The 19,879-nt window shown below is 41.3% G+C and overlaps 1 protein-coding gene across 7 annotated transcripts in view; it reads left to right on the top strand.

Annotated features, from left to right (window-relative positions):
• The window catches only part of GABRA5 (gamma-aminobutyric acid type A receptor subunit alpha5), a 56,142-nt gene that overhangs the window by 27,009 nt on the left and 9,254 nt on the right, over positions 1–19,879 (top strand). For all 7 annotated transcript variants that reach the window (XM_040057370.1, XM_040057371.1, XM_040057372.1 and 4 more), the window contains 2 exons: positions 350–432; positions 19,199–19,342. In XM_040057370.1, the coding sequence (XP_039913304.1) occupies positions 350–432; positions 19,199–19,342 (227 nt within the window). The remainder of the gene's footprint in view (positions 1–349; positions 433–19,198; positions 19,343–19,879) is intronic.

Raw genomic sequence — 19,879 nt, 5'->3', positions numbered from 1 at the left:
AGTTGTAGTATGTGCAGAGAGCAGATAAGTATAAGGTATATGGCAGAAACTCCATCACAGGAGTTCTTCATGTACTGATAAGAAAGAATAATCTTATTGGGACAGCTTATGTAAATAAAATCACTTCACATATCTCAGGGTTGCTAGATAATGCCTAGGGCATGCACACAGAGGGGTCCACCTGGCTTATCTCACATTCAGTTTAACAGGGGGTTGCTGTGGTTTCAGCAGGAGCAAGGAGCCTTCAGGAAAAGTGTGCTTGTGTCAGCATTCATTTAGTGCAGTGAGGGGCCTAAAGGAAAACTGCAGGGGGGAAAAAAAAAAGTGTTTTCTTTTTATTCCCCCACAGATTGACCATCTCTGCTGAATGTCCCATGCAGCTTGAAGATTTCCCCATGGATGCCCATGCTTGCCCATTAAAATTTGGAAGCTGTAAGTTCTCTTCTGTAATAAGAACTAGAAAAATACCGTTTTCTGGCTTTTCATCTTCAGACATGTCCTGTACAGATCTTTCATCCTCCCCACCCCAGCCCTCCCCTTTTAACATGGTTCTTTAACATCCCCATTCTCTCCCCCTTGCTGCTACCCTTCTGCTTCTTTTCCATGACTATGCTTTATCTGGGCCTGCTGCTTTTCCACTCATGCCTGCATACTCCAAGATAAATGGTGAGTTGATGGGTGATACGTCTTGTATATCCACATCAAGTGTAACAGCCACTGTTAGATGAAGTTCTGGATGCAGACAGCAAAACTGATAACTTGTTTTTCCCTTTGGAGTAAAACAGAGCTTTCACTGGGCTGATCAGATTGATGTGCAATTATTATGGTATTTACATGAATCAGACTGGCAGTGCAATATCTGCATTGCATATATTAAAAGAGATCTAGAATATTAAAAGAGGAAATATCTTTCCATTTGGTTTTAATAAATCCAGTCCTGTATCCTGTTACATGATGTTTAATACGCCTGTATTTGTATATATGCACACATTATTCTAAACTGTATGCTGAACGATTTTCCCTCAATTCCAAGCCTCTAATCCACCACACTGCTGCCTTACCAGAAGCTTACTTTAAAAATAACCCTAGGGAATCAGATGGTTATATTTAAAAACAAAGCTCTTAATTAAAGTACAAATGATGCTACTGCAGTAATTTTTTTTTTTTTTTTTTTTTTTTTTTTTTTTTTTTTTTTTTTTTTTTTTTTTTTTTGTAATCAAATCAGAGCTTCCAGGTGCAATCATTGTCTCTGAAGACTTTTGATAATTACCAGGCAAGGCATTTTGCTAGCCCCTGAAGCCACCTAACTTCAGCATTTTGCAATGTTTTTCAGCCGTATCAATTTAGAGCAACTAATCCTAGCAAGATTAAACTTTGCCTTTATTGTCTGTATCAGCCCTGATTTAATACCGACCATACACTGTCTTCTAGTGGTCATACTAAGAAGTAAAAACACTGTTAACAGTAACCACATACCAAACCACATACTGCATTACCAAACTTAAGACGAACTGATTTCCTTTCCCTCTTTCAATCCAGATACATTCTGTTTCATCCAAATAGCCACCAGTGTTTTACAAGGTCATTGCAGGTTCAAGCGTGTTCATTGACTTCAGCAGCATTAGTTTACAGCAAAGCCAATATAAATCTGAAGTTCCAGACACCTTTACATTCCACTTAATTCCGAACTTAAAAATGGGAAAACATCTCCCAGGAAACTGTAATTGTTTATATACTGGGTTAAACAAAAGCCACTGGAATGAATTACTAAGACAAAGAAAAAGAAGTTATCCTTCCTATTATTACATATCATTTGCTCTATTAATAGATGAAGTTACATCTGTTGACTTCTAGTCTAGACTACAGAACTGGTATATTGTATAGTTTTCTGACATCTTGCAAAATATGCAATATTAAAACATACATATTTAACAAAGAGGTTGATGCAGTAAAGATCTGAAGCTCAACCTTAAATTTAAATGGATGTTTCTATGTATTAGTAGATTAGGTGCAGTAAGGTACAGGTTATAACTCTCCACATAGTAAGACTGAAGAAAGAAAAAAGAGCATCCCAACTGAACATGTGAGTACATGAGATAACATTACAAGATAAGCTACAAATGCTTAGAAGGAGTTCCCAGTAATCTGTCTGAATGTAATTATATGTCCTTCTACTGCCAAATGTGTTACATGTTAATCACCTCTTAGCACACAGGTAATTTTATTCTGTGTCAAAACCAGCACTAAGGATTTCTATTTTAGGCCTGTGAGGGGTGAATAGAGTTTTAGTTTTTGCTCCTTGTCATATTCAGAATAAAATCTTAGAATGTGTTTATAAGGTATTACAAGTCACCTTTTAAGTTCTTTCACAGTGTGTGGACATGGAACCATTTGGTCTGTGCTAACCACACCACTGGCCTCTGCACAAAGTAAATATATAGGGACAAGTTATAGACGGTCTTTCAGCCTTGGGAATATCTGTATTACTGATCTGACAGCTCCCTAGTAATTTGCTGGGATTTAATATGCATGTATTTGTACAAGTAGCACCCAGTAAATCAGGGTTTATTGAACTAGTCCAGGTGTATTTTAGGAGAGGACAGTATTTATTCGCTTTTTACAGCAGTATGGGTTCGCATTGAGTCACCTCCAGGCTTGCAGCAAGACAAAGCCTACAGGACAATATGATACATAAGCACATGCCCTTTCTGCTTTAGCTTTCCTCTCTGTCTTTCCCTAAAGGGTTTCTTTTTTAATGGTCTTCTTTCCAAAACCAGTTTTGAAAAGCCTCAAGGAATAGCATCAAAGTAAATGTTAACCACATTATCAATGGAGCTGGGAGAGTGGAGAAAAATCTGGTGCTAACCAGTCTGAGGATGAAGAGAGCAGGGCAGCGAAATGAAAGAGCTGGCACACGGTGGATCAGCAGCAGAAAGGATGCTGAGAAGTGATCAGTGTTGCAGCAGAGGCTGGAGCAGGTTATTAATTTTCTGGCTGCATGAGCGTTCACTATGTTTGCTATAATTCAGCAGGCAAAAGCCAAAAAGTGCCTGATGTTTCCTTCATTACAAAAGAGAAGGAAAATTAATCTTTGTCACATAAATAAAGGTAAATGTTGATTTCATATGTCCTATTTGACTGATTTCTTACTACATTAGAATAGTGGGAGATTTTATGGGCCTAGGAAACATGATAAGTAGAAACAGAATATTTTGTAGAAATAATTAAAAGCTCAGTCAAATACACAAAATGTGATTTAAAGTTACCTGTGCCTGCTGCCAGCCTAGACACCTGCTGGGCAGTTCAAATGCCCGCTACAGAAGAGTTATTTTTTTAACACTCTGTGGAATGTGTAGGAAGGACAAAAGTTCAGGGACAGATTCTAATGAAAAGAACAGAGCAGGTTTTAGTTGTTCTTCTCCCTAAGTACAGCTCCCCACTGCTCCAAGGTGGCAAGATCAGGTAGCTCTGCTCCAGGGGTGCATGTGTGCAGGTACTTTTCCTGCAGGATTGCATCTCTGCTAGGGGTCAGGATACCTGTAGAAATTATCCTGCAGAATTCTCATTTAGAGGGAACAGGGGATGATGCATGAGCACAGGCTCGGAGGATGTCTGCAGCAGGCTCTGCTCACTTTGAATCCAGGTTGCTTGATGGGGATTGCTGTGACAGTCTGTTCGTTATGTCATTGTAGCACGAGAAGGATGCTGCTTTCTTCCATGGCCAGATTTAAAATAACTTTCTGTTGCAATTCTAGTGCTGACCTGAACTCTAAATAAGTTCGCTGGTCAAACAGGATATAATGAAAATTTCCTGATGCCAGAAGCAGTTTCACCAGGAGCCCCTCAACCCAAGAAATTTGATCTTAACTCCAGGCTATTTCTGGTGTGGGGAGGAAGAATTAGATAAAATAGCAAGGACATTAAAGCTTCCTAGCTGTAATGTTTCACCTCTTCCAGTGGCAGTCCCTAAGAATACATTAAGAATATAATTTAGTACAGTTTCCAAATGCCCATGTGTCACCAGGTAGGTAAGCATCGTTATCTCTGGGGCAGCTGAAACAGAGAAGTTAATTGACTTTTCATAAGGTCATGCAGCAAATCAGTGTCAGAAAAAGGATTAGACTCAAAGTCTTTGCTTGGAGAGGCAGATGTCTAATCCACTAGACCATGAAGGCCTCTGCCCAGGCAACTGACTTAACTTCTGAATCTCATTTTACTCCTGTGTTAATTATATCAGTGCTACCTAGCTTACAGGGTTGCCCCAAAGATGAATTAATTAATTGCTCTTAATTGGTGCTTCGACAATATCAAATACCATAAGGTGGAATCTATTTATGACAACTGTCTCTTGAAGACACAGTGCCTGTGTACATGGACTTACCAGTTCTCGTGTTGTGGAATGGATAAATACATGAAATTGTTGCCAGTAGTCACTCAGCAGAAAACACCCTCCCCCCCGCTACTACTTTTAGCGTAAGTAGAGTTTAATGAATATTCTGAAAATAATGAGATCCCCACGCTCATGAGCACAGGAGAAAGAGGACCTGTGTTTATTCCTGATGGATTTTAGGTCATCAGTGGAGATGGCCAAGGTTGATCGCTGTTGATCAAGTGAGCTTTCCAGCTGTTGGTAAGGAAACAATTTGTAGTGTGTGGAGATAGTAGCTAACATAGTTTATGTACATCTTCCTTTTTAACACCTCAAGCTAAGTCACAGTTTGACTTGATAAAGGAAAGTGCACAGGCTATTTCTGTAGCAGGAGATAGGCTCAAATTATTTTCCTCTAAGTGTAGTGAAGTCACAGTAATGAGGAGACAGTAACTTCACCAGTATCCCAAATTTTATTTAAACACTGAACATTAAGGCACTCACTGTTCACAAACTATCCATTCACTTCTAGCCACTGAGAAATTTCTCCCAAAATAAGGTATTTTAAGAAAATTTCCCTGATATTTCCTTACAATGCAGAGAAGGCACTGAGGTGAAGGCACTTACAGGGTTTTTCTTGATTTTGTATTTTCCCCATTAGCACCTACAAGAGCTGCAGGTAAACTGCGAGTATGGAGGGAGAACTTGAAAATAGTGTCCTTCTAAACAGACTTTAATTCTGGTTTAGTAAAATGAGATAAATAATGTATTTGGCCTCTCAAAGCCTGTGTGTAAAGGTCTTGTATAAGAATATAATTAAATCAATAATAAAGAAAAATGTTAATTTTAAGAGGCTTTGAAAAGTGGAAATTACTCTTAGGAAGCCTTTTATAGGTTTCTCTCGGGGGCAGTTGGAGCTGCAGTCTCGTATGTAGAGGCAGAGCTTTTCTGCTGCTTGTCCTTATAGCTGGAGAGAAGAGGCTCCTTGAATCTATTCCTGAGAGCAGAGTCAGCACAGGTTTTTGTCTCTCCTTGGATGTATTAGTGTCTTCCTTGTGAAAGGACATGTAGAGAGAGCCAGGGAGGACCTCTGTGAAATGCTGAGCAGCCAAGTTCCAGACTAAGTTGTGATTTTGCAATTTAAGGCAGAAGTCAGCTAAATAGGGAATGAATAGGTTTGGTGGCATTCTGCTCACTAAGATAATATCTTCTGTTATATTTTCCTAAGGTTTATCACTGCTTTCTTAGACTCTTCCATTGCAATGGATATTGAATTACTAAAATAAGGTGAATTTAGGTGAATATTAAAACTAAGTATTTCTAAGACATTTGGTATATTTTTCTTCTCTCTCTTTCAACCTTATATTACACTCAGCTGCCAACCACCTCTTTAGTTAGCGTACTTTCCCGCTTATTTTTAGCTGTTTAGAAGCTAGAACTTCAGACACAATGAAAGACATGCTTGTGGCAGCATCAAAAAGGCAGTCTAGACTGATTGGGGACCATTGTTGTAGTTCTACTTAAGTATAGCTAGCTAGTAAAGCACAGGTATCTAGCCTGAACTAATTTTATGTGGAATCCTTAGAATGAATGGAGGAGGTGGACACCACCGAATGGCATTTCTGTTACTTGCTTCTGTTTTCCTTGGAATCGCAGACAGATGACTTGTCATGGGGCTGTGTTGTTTAAAAAACTAAATCTTTTAGTGCAGAGTGAGCACAGGGATTTGGCCCATACCAAAAGCCTTGTATTGATGGCAGAGTTCTAGGAAATGGATGGGATGGATCTGTGACAATTTCGGATAGAAAAATATGCTCCAGTTAGTTATCCAGAGTCCCTCTATGGCCATTGAAGGGAAATAAGTACTTCTACAGTGAGGTTCATTAGAATTATTTTTGAAATCTGCCTAAGGAGAGATGAATCGTATTTTAAAAGTTCCTGTTTTTCTGCAGTGCAGTCTCATGTAGGTAAGTGTATTATACCCTTGTCAGAGCAACTTATAAGTCAATTTTTCTCTGCTTTGCTAGCTCAGAAATACAAACCCATACTTTGTTCAGAAGAAACAGTCACTGCTGTAGATTAGTTAGGTGTTACATTATATTGGTGGTGAGCTTTTGTAGCTCTCTTAATGACTATTTTAGCGATTTCTGCTAGAAGTCCCATTTTTCAAAGGATCTCAGTGAAACAGTAGGGCTCCTCAGTATGGAGACAACTTTACCACTTCTTCAAACATCTTTGTTTGAGCTGTGCTGTTTCTTCTCCATTGAATGCAGTGGGTTATAACAACAGACACTTAAGCCTACTCACAGGTGCTGCACATAGCCTTTAGTTATTTCAGACATGTATGTAGAGCAATATAGCTTCTTTAGTCCACAGTTTTGGGCAGTTAGGTCCCACAGCCAAGGTGGAACAATGTAGCCCAGAACACCCAAAGGGTAGGAAATTCATCAGGAATGGTGTGTAGAAGAAAATACTGTAATATTCAAGTATTCCAGAGATGCAAGAAGATTTCTTAACAGGAATCTATTTAGAAATTAAAACACTGGGCTCTGGGCCTGGACTGTGTGGTAGGTTTCTGCAGCAGCTGTTGTTATAGGACCCCAGTCTGCACAGGAGTATGACCATGACCTATCACTTATCTGGTAGGTTTGCCATAGAAGCTTACCTTTTATTTTGACAAAAGGGAAAAGGGCTCCCTAAAATGATCAGATTGGTCAGTTTTCCTTCTGACCCATTACAGTGACACACATCCAGGATTTCCTTGAAAAAGCTGAAGAAACTGCTAGTATATCCTTCAAGAGCTTGCAGTCACTGTCACTATTTAACTTTTCAAAGACTTTGTCATATGTACATGGTTACTGTATGTCTGCACTGAGATAATTTTTAAAATACATTAAAATGGCAGCCCAGCCCTCTGGCTGTGTGATGGCTTTCCTGCAGAACAGTGTCCGGCTCTGGGTCAGTCAGCTCCTACTTCAGGTCACCCACTGCGTAGAAGCCAGTGAGTTTTTCCCTCTTAGCTTCATAACAGAGTGAGAAAGGGAGGTCAGAAAGAACAAAAGCTGTTGTCTTCCCCAGGTCTTGCAGCCAGAGCCAAGCCCAGGCTGCAGACTTTGCTGACGTGCAGCGACCGAGGGCTCGGGTCCCTACCAGCTGAGAGCAGCGTCCATGCAGGCAGGGTCATCCTTAACCAATCCCCTATTTTTGGATCGGTAAGGAGTGCCGGCAGCAGCTTTTGTAGCAGCTGCAAAGAGCCCCTTGGGCAGCCAGCACTGAAAGGCTGCGCACCGCCTGCCCTGGGAGCAGCCTCCTCATCATGAGGTGGCACACATACTCAGGCTCTTTGGGGAAGAAAAGCTCGAATGGTGGCGGTTTTGAGCTCAAGGAAACAAAAGTTCAGGCAGGGGTAGGGATTGGTGTGGAGCTACTCAGCAGTGATGTTTTTGTCTCACATGAAAGCGGTCTAGACAGGATTGTGGTGAAGCTGCGTGGAGATCCGGGGTGCTTTGCTGATGGCACAAACATCAGTACGTGTTTCCCTCTTCAGAGATTACAGCCTATATTTAAAGGCTGCACAACTGCCTGATTACAGGGAATCAATATGAGTTGTCAGCAGTAGAAAACAACACGCAGAGACAGTTCTTAATATGCTTAAGCTTTCAAATGGCCTTTGAGTGCAAACCTGTGAAGACATTGCTGGTCTCATGATGCCCCAGAGGGCAGCACCAGGTTGCCAGCTGTGGATCATGGGTCTATACCACTGGTAAATGGGATATTATTTGTAAATGTGACAAGTGGGTAGATACTGCTCCACTGCTTTACAAGCCAGGTTTTAATGTCTCTTATTTTCTAAGGTGGCTGTTTCCATGGCTTGTAAGCATTTCGTAAACATTTCTGGAATCATTCTCATGATCCCTGTGTGAGGTTGGTAGGTCTCTGCTGCCTGAATTTTGCAGGTGGGCATAAAGGAAGCAAAGAGCAATTACAGTCTCTTCTGAGCAAAGATAGAGTGGTTCATTACTTGCTTTTATTGCCTCTGTCGTTATGGGTCCCTGGGTTCAATTAGAGCCTCCCAGTGCTACTGCAGTACATTAATGACAAAATTACTTGCCTAGGGTTTTTGGGGAAGGAAAAAAGCTGTAAGACACTGCTCAAACTTGGCTTTCAGTTTCTAGTCTGGCAGCCCCTTTATGACACCTCAGTCCCTGGTGGGCCAGGAAGTTTTCCACCTAAATTGCTGGAACCTCATTAGCCTTCTCTCCTGCACAGAGAGCCAGGCTAGTCCAAGCTCTCATCTAGTGCTGCGGCAGTCCCAGCCCAGCAAGCTTCTTCAAAGCAAACAGTTGTTTCATGTTGTTCCCCGTGAAGAAACGAGAAGGAAAGAGAGCTGGGAAGAAGGAAAGCCTGACAAGCTTTCTGTTTTTCCCCCCTTTGCCATCATTGCCACGGAAAGTCTCCTCACAGCCAGCCTGAGCTAGCAGCCAGCCATTTTGCTGAAAACATCCCAGAGTTAAATATGTCAGCAAAGCTGGGATTCCTCTCTCCTAAATTTATACTTTTGTAGGGTAAATATATACAGCTGAGCTGATTGCTCTCACCATCTTAGGGGAGAGAAGTAGATATTTTTAGGCTCAGGTTAATCTCCTCCTAAAATAGGTCAGCTGATGGCTGTAAATAAGGAGATGTTTTATGTGTGCGCAGAGAAAATTAAATCGTGAGCACCTTTAGATCTGGGTCTCCAGAGGGACTGGGAGGGGACAGTTCCCAAAGAGAGGCTGTGTGTCTGAGTACTCTAGAGAACAGGTGGAATGGCAGTGCCCCAGGTCAGCAAGAGCTCGCCTCAGAGAGGCTCCTCGTATCCATCACTGCGGCTGGGCACTTTGAGCTGTCGGCCTCAGGAGATTTTGTCCACTTCTCTGAAATACAGTGCTGCACTGTGCCCCAGAGCAGAGGTTGATAATACATCTTCAGAGGTTTAGGTGACTGCTCCTTTGGTGTAGGGAGTAAGTTCTTGTGATTGTAATTTCAGGGCAGTATTAAAGTGTTTGAATAATAATATTTCAACCCACTCTCTCTGCATACCTATTGATTACACGTTCGCACGGTGTTATTAGTGCAGCAGTACTTCTGAGATTTGTAAATGTCCTCATTAAGGGATAGGATTTAGAAACAGAGGTATATATTTAGCTGTGCAAGTAGTTCCAATCACTCTCAGTTGGTTTCAGGCCATACAGATTTATAAGTAAGGGTGTTTTGAATGGCAAGCTCAGCAGATACGCTAACTGCGATAGTTGAGTCCCTGATGCCACTTAAGTGGGTGAGAAGAATATCTGTAGATTACAGTGAGTTTACAATTTCATTCTATGATGTTACATGTGACCAAAAATACCATGTTTGTGAAGGCATCCTCCACAACAAGATCGATTGGACTGTTTTCTAAAATTCACTCTGCATTTCTCAAAAGAAACTCCGGTGACACTCCTGCAGAGCAGGTCATGTTAGCTTCTCTGATATTAAGTAGCAGCTTGCAAAAGGAGGGGACCGCTGCAATTAAGATTAAGCAAAGGCGCTTTATCTTTGTAAAGGTACTATGCAAAGGGAATAATGGTATCTGCCACACTTTGGAGGACATTTTTGTTTGTCTTGCAAAAAGCAAATTAAGTGTCTTAACATCATCCTCATAACCATGATGTTTTTCCTAATGAAGCAGTTAATATAAGTGCCTAATATTGTGATTGTAAACTCAAAGTTCATTAAGTGTTAGTACAGCGTTCAAATTGGCTGGTTGGTGTGGAATTACCACATGCCTGGCCTAGAAAGACCAGCGTAAGGTGAGAAACGTTCCTAGGATATTTAGCACTTAAAATATTGTCCTAGCACATCCTACTGTTTTGTTTCTCTAGTCCTCTTACAGTGGATATTTATGCCAGCCATAAAAGGGAAAAAGAAAAGGATCAGAGGCTGGCACACCAGATTTTGACAAATTCCATATGAAAAGCAGTTGTGTAGCCACCATTAAATGTGATGTAAAATCAATTCTCAGGTTAGTTCTAGACTGAGACAGCTGCCACTAAACCTGAAAATAAAGAAAGAGGTTGTGTTTCAACTACTGACTGCAGTGAGAGGAAGAAGTGGGAAGAGGCGAAAGAAAGAAGGCATGACACTCTCTAACATCAGCTCTCAGATGAAAGTATGAACCCTGGGGGATGGCCCAGTGCTGCTGGTACCTTGGAGCACTGGATGTGTAACATCCCTCCAGCACACCCTGTTTAGACACTCCTTTCGGTCAGCTTGTGCAGGCATCCCACACCATGAGTGGCAGAGTTCAATTGTCTACACCTACACGTCTGTTTGCTGTTTTGCTCCAGGCTGCACCACGGAAAAACATTTTCTTTGCTGGGTTGTTTGTTTTTGCAGGTTTTTGTTTGTTTGTTTGTTTTGTTTTTTTGAGTTTGTATTTCTTTGATTTTTTTTTTTTTTGTTTGTTTTTTTGTTTGGGGTTTTTTCCCTCATTTTCTGAGTGGAGCCTTGAGAACCTGCAATCCTGGGACACACAGCTCAGTTCAGTGTGCCAAGCCTGGTTTTTACTGCCTATGTGTCAGATTTCACAGCAAGTAGTCACTCCTAGTTGCAGTCCCAAGTGCTTGGGAAATAGATGCATCCCTCTTACTGCTCCCTATGGTATGGGGGAGGAGCACGAAGGGGCAAGAAAGAGCTGCTGTCACTGGTGATTGTGATCATTCTTAGGAAGCATTCTGTGTTACTCTGCGCTGCTCTGAGCTCAGGGCTCTTCTTAAATACTGCAGTTTCATCCTGTGAAGGTGCTATGCCTGACTGAATTATTAGGACAACACTCTTCATTAGTATTTGTGTTACATCCATCATCAGCATGACTGTGATTTAGTGTACCAACCTGAAAACAGTCAATTTATTGTATTAAAGTCAACAGACTTACCTATGTAAATCATGAATCCAGCCTCCGAATAACCTGTTGCTTTCAGATTGGGTTTTTTCCTTTGCTTTGTATTTTTGACCTCAAAGTTGGATCACGTTTAGGCTTTTCCCCCATTAACCGGAACTTCTAAAATTACACAGGACTTTCCACCTGATTTCTTCCTTTGAAAAGGAAAAGGAAACGGCTTTTGCAAAACTATGTGTCTCAAAATGAATTTGTCAGACATCTTCAGTTCTGTATGTTTCATCGCCTTGTGGGTACAACCTGTGCTTCCATTTCATTTCCAAGCCAAATTTCTATTCCCACCTTTTCCTGAGGTGACTTGTAAATTATATTTTGAAAGAGAATCATTTAGATCTAACTTAGATCTTTATTTTCTTAGCAATGATCAGTAGAGTATATTAGTGTTGCCTAGTAATGAAGTCTCTTGAGACCTGTCTGGCACATTTTTCAGAACATCCTATACTATTCCCTGCAGAATGTGACAACAAGATCAAATAAAACTGTATCAGGAAGACATATAGAATGCTACTTACATTACCAAATTTTATTTTTATATTAGTTTCAGGAAGGACAGAACTGAACATTTTAGTATGACTGGACTTTCCCCTGCCTGTTTTACAGCCAGTGGCGTCACAACTTTTCATGAATATGCTCATGAGTTTCATCAGTTTTCATGAATAATTTCCTCCTTGGATGTCCTCTGGTGTCACAGACAATGATACTGTGTCATTCCAAAAACGTTCCCTTCTGGGCATTTAATTTTTACTCATATCTGGAACCAGTGCATGGCCAATCTGAGTTTCCCAGTGCAAGGAAAATAGAGACTCTGTGGAGAGAATCCTGTGCAGGGCCACAGCAATCAGTGAAGGGCTGGGGCATCTCTCCTGAGGGAGACTGAGATCTTGGACTGTTTGGCATGGAGAAAGAAGGCTCAGAGGGTCCCAATCCATTTGTATAAATAGCAGGAACTGGGGAATGAGAGGTGAAGAAGAGGGAACTGGGTGCTACTCAGTAGTGGCCACTGGCAGAATAAGGGCCAGTGGTAATTAAAAACCATTAAATTCCATCTGAATACAAGAAAACATGCTTTTACTGTGGGAGTGGCTAAACACTGGAACAGGTTGTCGAGAGAGATTGACAGTTGCCTACAGAGATTTGAATATCTTGGAGATACTAAAAACTTGACTGCACATGGTGCTGCAAAAAATGCTTTTGGTGTCCCTGCTTGAGCAGAGTGTGGGACCAGATGATCACCAGAGGCATCCACCAGTCCATGCTGTCCTGTGACTCTGTTTTACATGAATTTGTTTTCCCATGTATTGGTACACATTACACTTCTTGTCTGTGATGTATTTAAAATCATGCATGCACTTTATCCATATGCTGTAAACTCATGCCAGTTAAAATGATCAGGCTCAATTTTAATGATTTCAGGTCGCTAAAATAATTGTCATAACCCTAAAATCCTCCCAAGAATGTCAGAATTCATTACACTATGGCAAAGTCTTTATTTTAAACTCTTAATCACTTAATTTGTGAATACATTTCTCTTAGTATTTAAATTGCTGTTTTAAATTAAAAAAATATTTTTATAGAAAACGATTTCCCCAAGACCTAGATCATGCATACCAGCACCATGTCTCATTATTTTTAAATTTAAAAGTACATTTTTACTAAATTTGTTTTCCATTTGCTCTTCCTATAGAATGATCTCATTTGTACATCAAGTCATTCTTATAAAGTCATTTTAATGGGAAATTCCAATTATTGAGCTCAAATCTGGCCTGAATCACATAGGCACAGCTGTTGACAGATGCTTTGTAATGGGCTACAAAATATTTGTGCACAAACTACAAGAAATCTAGCCTGACTCTTAGAATTCAAGCTGGTACAGGATGGCTTCGTAGCAGCGCTGTTTTGAAGCCTGCAGGAGTCTGAGAGGCTGTAAATCTGGATCACTAGTGAGTTACATAACAGCCTCTAAGTGAGTCAAATACATTAATGGTTAGATAAGATAGATATTTGTATGTGTATTCAGATTGTAATTAGAGTTTCTGAAAAAGCTGACAATTTATGCACATCTTCTCCAATCAACAGGCTTTGGCAGGGATTAGCAATACTCCCAAGATTAGGCAGTCTGACAATCCTTGTGGCATGTACTGAAAGTCACGATAATAAAGGCTTAGAATGTAGCTGCACAATTGGAATGCATAACATAGAAAACAAACCAGAAGTCATCTTTCTACAGTATCTTTTTAAGTTAATTCAGCCTCCAACTAGCATAATTCTGAAAGGAAAGTTCCAGCCATGGCTTGTGGATAAATGATCTGTTTAACTGTGGAACGTACCTCAAGCTTGCTGGATTGGCACCCAAACACACTACACAGCTGCCTTAACTATGCAGGCACTGCTTTATGCTTCCTGTGAGGTCTGTCAAAGGGTTCAGGGGGTGTTTTGAAGAGGGATTCTTTGTTTCTCACTTATTTTATACCCTGTAATGGAGCAATGAAAACTTATTGGGAGATATCAGCGGTGATTTGTTTTCAAGAGTTACAGCTTAAAAAAATCAGTCCTAGAAGTACATCTGGGTCTCATAGACTAGAAGTTTGGGTTCATCCATCCACATTTAGGTTTATTTGACTTAAGAGGCCAAGAAACACTCTTCCCCCCCGCCACTTTTTTTTTTTTTTTTTTTCCTTCTTCTTTTTTTGCTTTTTTTTTTTTTTTTTCCCCTGGAGTTTCTTTCAAGTATGGAGGAGAAAGAAAAGCAAAAAGGAGAGTGTCCATCAGTAGACACAGATGCCACCACTGCCCTGTTGTGGGGGCAGTGGCAGGAGAAAACTCCCAGCTTGTGAGTTCCTTTTTGAATGCAAGGGAGGATTCTGCACTGCTCACACTGCTTCATTTGCAAATGAAAATACAGCTATCCTCAATGCCAAGGTAAATGTTTGGGATCCTCCAGGTCTTACCCACTTACTGTTGTGCTTTGCTAGACTTTTTCTTAATGTAATTCCTCTCTGGTTATGGTCTCTCCCCTGCCCACTGTTCACTGGCATTAGAAAGACCATGTCTGGCTTTCCTTGCCAGACATACAGGAGCAGGAAAAGGGTAGGAGAAGAGCAAGGGACATCTTCATTGTTTTTGTGCTATGTGGTGTATGTTGAATGCTAGAATGTAGAAAAATAGATCTGCTTGTCAATAAATATATGAGAAGATATTATTTCTTTCATCATTCTGGTAGATGATAAGCCTGCAGCCATTTATCAACTGTCCAGTAGAAATAAATGTCTGTTGTTTTCTCACATTTAATAACATTATACTTCTTTGTAATTCTAGCTGTTCATCTCAACTGCTACCTTTTTTTTTTTTTCTTTTTTCAAAGAAGTGAGCAAAGAAGAGAAAAGATACTTTAATGAGGCTTCCTCCTTTCTTTGACAAGACAACAATTTGATTGTAAAGAACACAAGATTAATTATTTGGATTCATAAATCCAGAAGACACACACTTGCTTGAAGTAGAATAAACACCAAGCAGTCTCACTTGGATTTGCAGTGGCTTTGAAGTTGAGTTTGCTTTTGCAAAATTACCAGCATTATTTTCTCAACTTGCTATCCCAGAGCTGCAACTACATTTTCCTATCACCCTTTGGGAGACATTCCCCACCCTGTGTGTAACGTAAAGGAGATGATACATTTCCATATTCCCTTTTATTGGTACACCTTTCTCATATTTCCAAACAGGAAGAACTGATGCTCTTCAGGAAGCAAGGCTAGTAGGCAACCTACTGGAAGCTTTGCTTAAGTGGAAGGGTTTTTTTACAAAATTTGATATGACAGTGAATAATACCGTGTCTCAAATAGTAATTCTACCCCAACAGCAAAATAACATCACTCTATACTACACCTCCAATTTCAGTTTTCAATATGCCTGTGCCTAATTATACTGCAGGGGTTATCAGCTGCAGAGCTGGAGCTTCTGGTTGTCAAGTGTGGGATAACTGGAGTTTGAGGCTTCTGTGAAGATATGGCACAAGGTTTGCGGTAGGAAGACAGCTACCTGCTAAAAGTACACAGGCTTATCCCTCTGGAGGTCTGTCTAGGTGACCAGAAAAGAGATGGTCAGCTGCTACACCAAAGGAGCATGAGGTGGCTTTTTCCTGTCAGAATGTGATGTGTAGTAAGGAAAGGAGGCACAAAGACAAAAATCTTACACTAGAGCTTCTTAAAACAGAAATAATGCATTATTATATTTGTATGGTAGGTAGATGAGTATCATATTATATCATATCATATATGTGATCCATCACATAGAATATATCCAGACTGGGGTAAATTCACAGTATTCCTAATGTGACAGACTTCTCCTGAGGAGGTAAAATCACTTCAGGTTGCATTGGTTTGGGTTGGGCTCCACAGGAAGACATTTGTTACCCTCTTGTGTCTTAAAGCCTGGCTAAAACCATCCTGCCCTTGCACAAGAGTCTTTTCTAGATGAGCTGTTTTCTCTTCTCACATGGGTACTCTAGTCCTGGCCTAGCAGTGGCACAGCTCTCTGTCTTGTAGCCTCACAATAGGTCCTGTGAGAACGGACCTACGGACAAGAGTCTTCCTCCCGGGCAGGGACTGGCCTCATGCTGTGCTCTTTCCTGCCTCAAGGCTCTCACTTCTCACCAGCTGGCCTGGGATTGGCATCCCCTTTCCCTCACATGGTTTCAAAAGGAAACAGCCTCATGGAGTATTTCTTAGGCATATCTGGGAGATCTGGAGTTTTGGCAACTTGTGGCCTCTGAATTGCAGCTATTTTACCAGGGGAGCTTCTGGACTGCTGCAGCCTAGGAGCCCCCAGCCCTGTTCCACGGCATGTGCTTTAGCACCCAGTAAAGGCTGCAATTCACAGCAGAGGTGTTGAATTATTTTTGGACTCCCCTGCCCCGCAGGCCAGGCAGCGGAGAGAACCAAAGCATCTGAATTCTTGTTAAGCCTTACAGGCCTAAATTCCTGTGTGATTGCAATTTCAGTGAATTTGGTTACAGTACTCGCATTGGGAAGCATCTAGTCAGGATGAATTAATAAATAACATTATCAGAAAACAAGGCAAACCCAATTATCCTGGTGGTTGGGATCATTGCAGAGACAGGGAGGTGCTGAGTTGGGATACATCTAGAACATCCCAGGGGAAAAAAAAGGAGCTTGCTTTTGAGCCGTGGTTTTTTTTGTTTGTGTTTTTGTTGTTGTTGTTTTGTTTGTTTGTTTGTGTGTTTTTTTTTTTTTTTAATAGGCAGTAACATAGGTAAAAATGAAATTTTCTGAAAATCCCAAATCTACCTAAACAAATCCCACGTTCCCTGGGGATAATCAGCACATGAACAACATAACATATACCAGATAAGCATTTAAAAAAGGAGGGCATTCTGCATCACGTTTTTAAATGGACCCATCTCCTCCCACTTGTCTTCTCCAGATCTGGCTTTGAAATTATTTACAGTATGTTGTGAACTTGTAATCATCTCAGAGATAATAAAGTGTCTCAGCTCTAAAAGGTAGGTGAAATTACATGACTTTTTGTGATGCAAATATTTTGAAATAGGGAAGACATCCCTTCTTAGCCTTTCAAAGCAGATCATGACATGTAATTACAGTAATTTTACTGCAGAGCTACAAATATGAGCATAAGGAAGGCATGTAGGCAGTCCTGCATGGTTAACAAAGGATGAAAAATTTGTAGAGTCTCCATTTTCAAACTCAGGATCAGCTCCAGTCCTGGATACAGCAGCAACTATCAGATATGTCAGATATGTGACAAAAAAAAAAAAAAATCAAATTATCATTGTCTTCCTAGGTTTTTTTTGGTTTTGGGGGGGTTTTTTGTTTGTTTTTTTTTTCCTCAGGAGCTTATCCACTGTATGATTACCAGCCTCCCACCCAGTTAGGAAATTCTGCCCTGTTCTTCATCTGAATCTGCCTGGAACCATCTTTCAGGCACCTTTTGTGAGTAGTCCAAGAGATTTACCCTGGTTTCAGATTTCTGTATGCAAGTATCCATACTCAGAGCTTGAGCTACTTCTCGGCTTTTTGTCAAGGAGCTGAATAAGCTGAGCTGCTTAAGTTTCAAATCATGAGTTATTTTCCAGTCCCTGGAGGTACTTGTAACTTTCTTTTGAACTCTGTCTTCATTATTTCTAGGTATTTTCTGAGGTGTGGATGAAAAGCCATAAACAGTCAAAGCAAAGGTGTATCTAGCCTAGTGCCCAGCCTCCCAAATACAACACAGTAACTTTAATAACAGTGCAAGGAACATGCTGTTTTCTTCTCTGCTACCTGGTCTAGCATTCAAGTAAAGTTCATTGTGCTACACAATGGGATCACTTCCCATTTTTTGCTTGACATTCCTGGTTTTATGGATCCAGGGATCATCTTACCATAATTCTTGCCCTTGCAGTGCCTCAGAAGCTCATGTTGACCCACTGCCTATGACCCAATGCCTATGAATTTTTTGTAAGTCCTCCATGGATCTTCACCTTTCCAAGACAGCTCACTTGCTCTAGCAAACAAAACACGCAGTCTGATGGAGTGAGTACACATCCTTCAATCTAGGCTGTTGTCCTTGGCTCTCAAATCCTGATCTGAAAAGCCACCATGTGTTGTCTCCTGAAGTAGGATGTCAGGGTTTTTTCCAGAAAGAAATATTCTGCACTCCCATCCTCCAAGTTAAAAAGTGCAGAAGGTGAGATATTAACATTTGGCTTCAGACCACTTCCAAGCCTACCTGTTTTTTACCTTCCATTTGGAGAGTAACCCTTGCCTGCTTTCCAGAGATTTTAGTAAAATGTACTACTGTACTACTGTAACATGCTTGCAGGAATGTGACCTGAAAGCTTTCAATGATAGAGGAGTTCTAAAATGTGTGAGAGCTACTTATATTAAATAAAATGTAATTAAATATAGAGTTGTCTCCTGGGCTTTTTGAGACCATCTGCAGAGAAGGCTTAAAATCTAAACCTAGCATTGACTGTCAGTAAAAGAAAACTGAGATTCCCTTATAATACTATGATCAATCTGGGTGTTAGAGCATTGAAAGCTAGAGCAGCACTATAGAGGAAGGAATGAGTTGTCAGTACTGCAACTACATTTAATTCCTAGGACCTCTAAATGGACACAAAACAAATCACATACACATCTGCAGTTGGGCAGGTGTTTCCCACCACCACCCATTCCGCTATGCACAAACACCTGCCTTCTCCTCACAGGTCCCTGCCCCTTTCCTGCTCTCCTTCATGCTTTCTTACCCCTGTATCCTGTGTCTACTCTTCAGCATCACAGGCAGGGGCAAGCACATTCCAGCTTTATCCACATGCAAGACCTATGTCCTCACCCACACGTACGTATTCCAGTCAGCGTGTACAAACCAGACCCAGCACTTGCACATGGCACCATTTAGAATTCTATCCCAGAGACAGGACAAGGCACAGAGCGTCCCTGTTGTCCTAGCATTCAGAGTGTCTGAGTCCTTTTGAGAGGGAACTTCAGCGAAATACCTTTTGCATCTTGCTGGGCTTTAGGAACCACCAGTGAGGTGAGTATAGGTCTGAGCTGCTCTTTACCAAATTGAGTGGTTGTGATGGATTATATTTATACCTCCACTGTTCCAGGCTTTTACAAACCATCCCACACATCTCTTATATTAGAAGGCTTCAGCCTAATATTTTTTGAGCTGGGCATATGGGACCGTGATTATATCATCTTTATTTGTTTTTCTCCATTCACTCTCACTCCTCCATTCTTCTCTCTCCCTGTCATTATCATTTAAGGATCCACTAAAATATTACACAGTGTTTTTTACTCCTTACTGTCTTTTTTCCCCCTTGTTGGCAGATGCTTACCCCAATTCTGAAGTGATCTATGTGTGGACTAACAGCACCACGACGTCTGTGGTGGTGGCCGAAGATGGCTCACGACTTAACCAGTACCACCTGATGGGACAAACTGTGGGCACGGAAAACATCAGTACCAGTACAGGTGGGGAGAATGTTTCCATCCCAGGGTTGCTGATGGCTGGAGCAGGAGGGGAGATTCACAGGCTCTGCTTATTTTGCAATAAGGCTAGGGGAGCACCTATGGGATGTGGAGTGCTAGGGGTATCCTGTGCCGGTTCATGGCCACTGAGCAGAGGCATTTAAACACTGAGAGGGTAAAATGCTGGCTCCTAGGTACATTGCAAGGCTGTGGCTGAAGATACATCCTAGCTCCTGGTATTTACAGGAGTGCCAGAGAAGCCTCACACAGTTTCTTGGCAATTGCCCTCGGTGAGGCTGCCAGCGCTGTTGCTGGCTTATTTTCCCGTGGGAGGAACCACCCTGAGAGACAAACCACCCACACATTTGATCCCTTTCAATCATCGCTTTAAAGTGATTGCTTGATGGGACCATGTGGGGGGGCCGGGGGGGAGGGCATGGCATGGCTCTGCAGCGTGTCTGGGGGAACACGTAGCCAGAGAGGAGGTGCAAACCCCGAGGATTCCCATTCCCTCTCGGGCTGGAGGCGGAGGCGCCAGAT

This window comes from Hirundo rustica, chromosome 2 (genome assembly GCF_015227805.2).
Source record: "Hirundo rustica isolate bHirRus1 chromosome 2, bHirRus1.pri.v3, whole genome shotgun sequence".
NCBI lineage: Eukaryota > Metazoa > Chordata > Aves > Passeriformes > Hirundinidae > Hirundo > Hirundo rustica.
The sequence above is the reverse complement of the archived record's forward strand: the minus strand, read 5'-3'. Positions and strand labels throughout refer to the sequence as shown.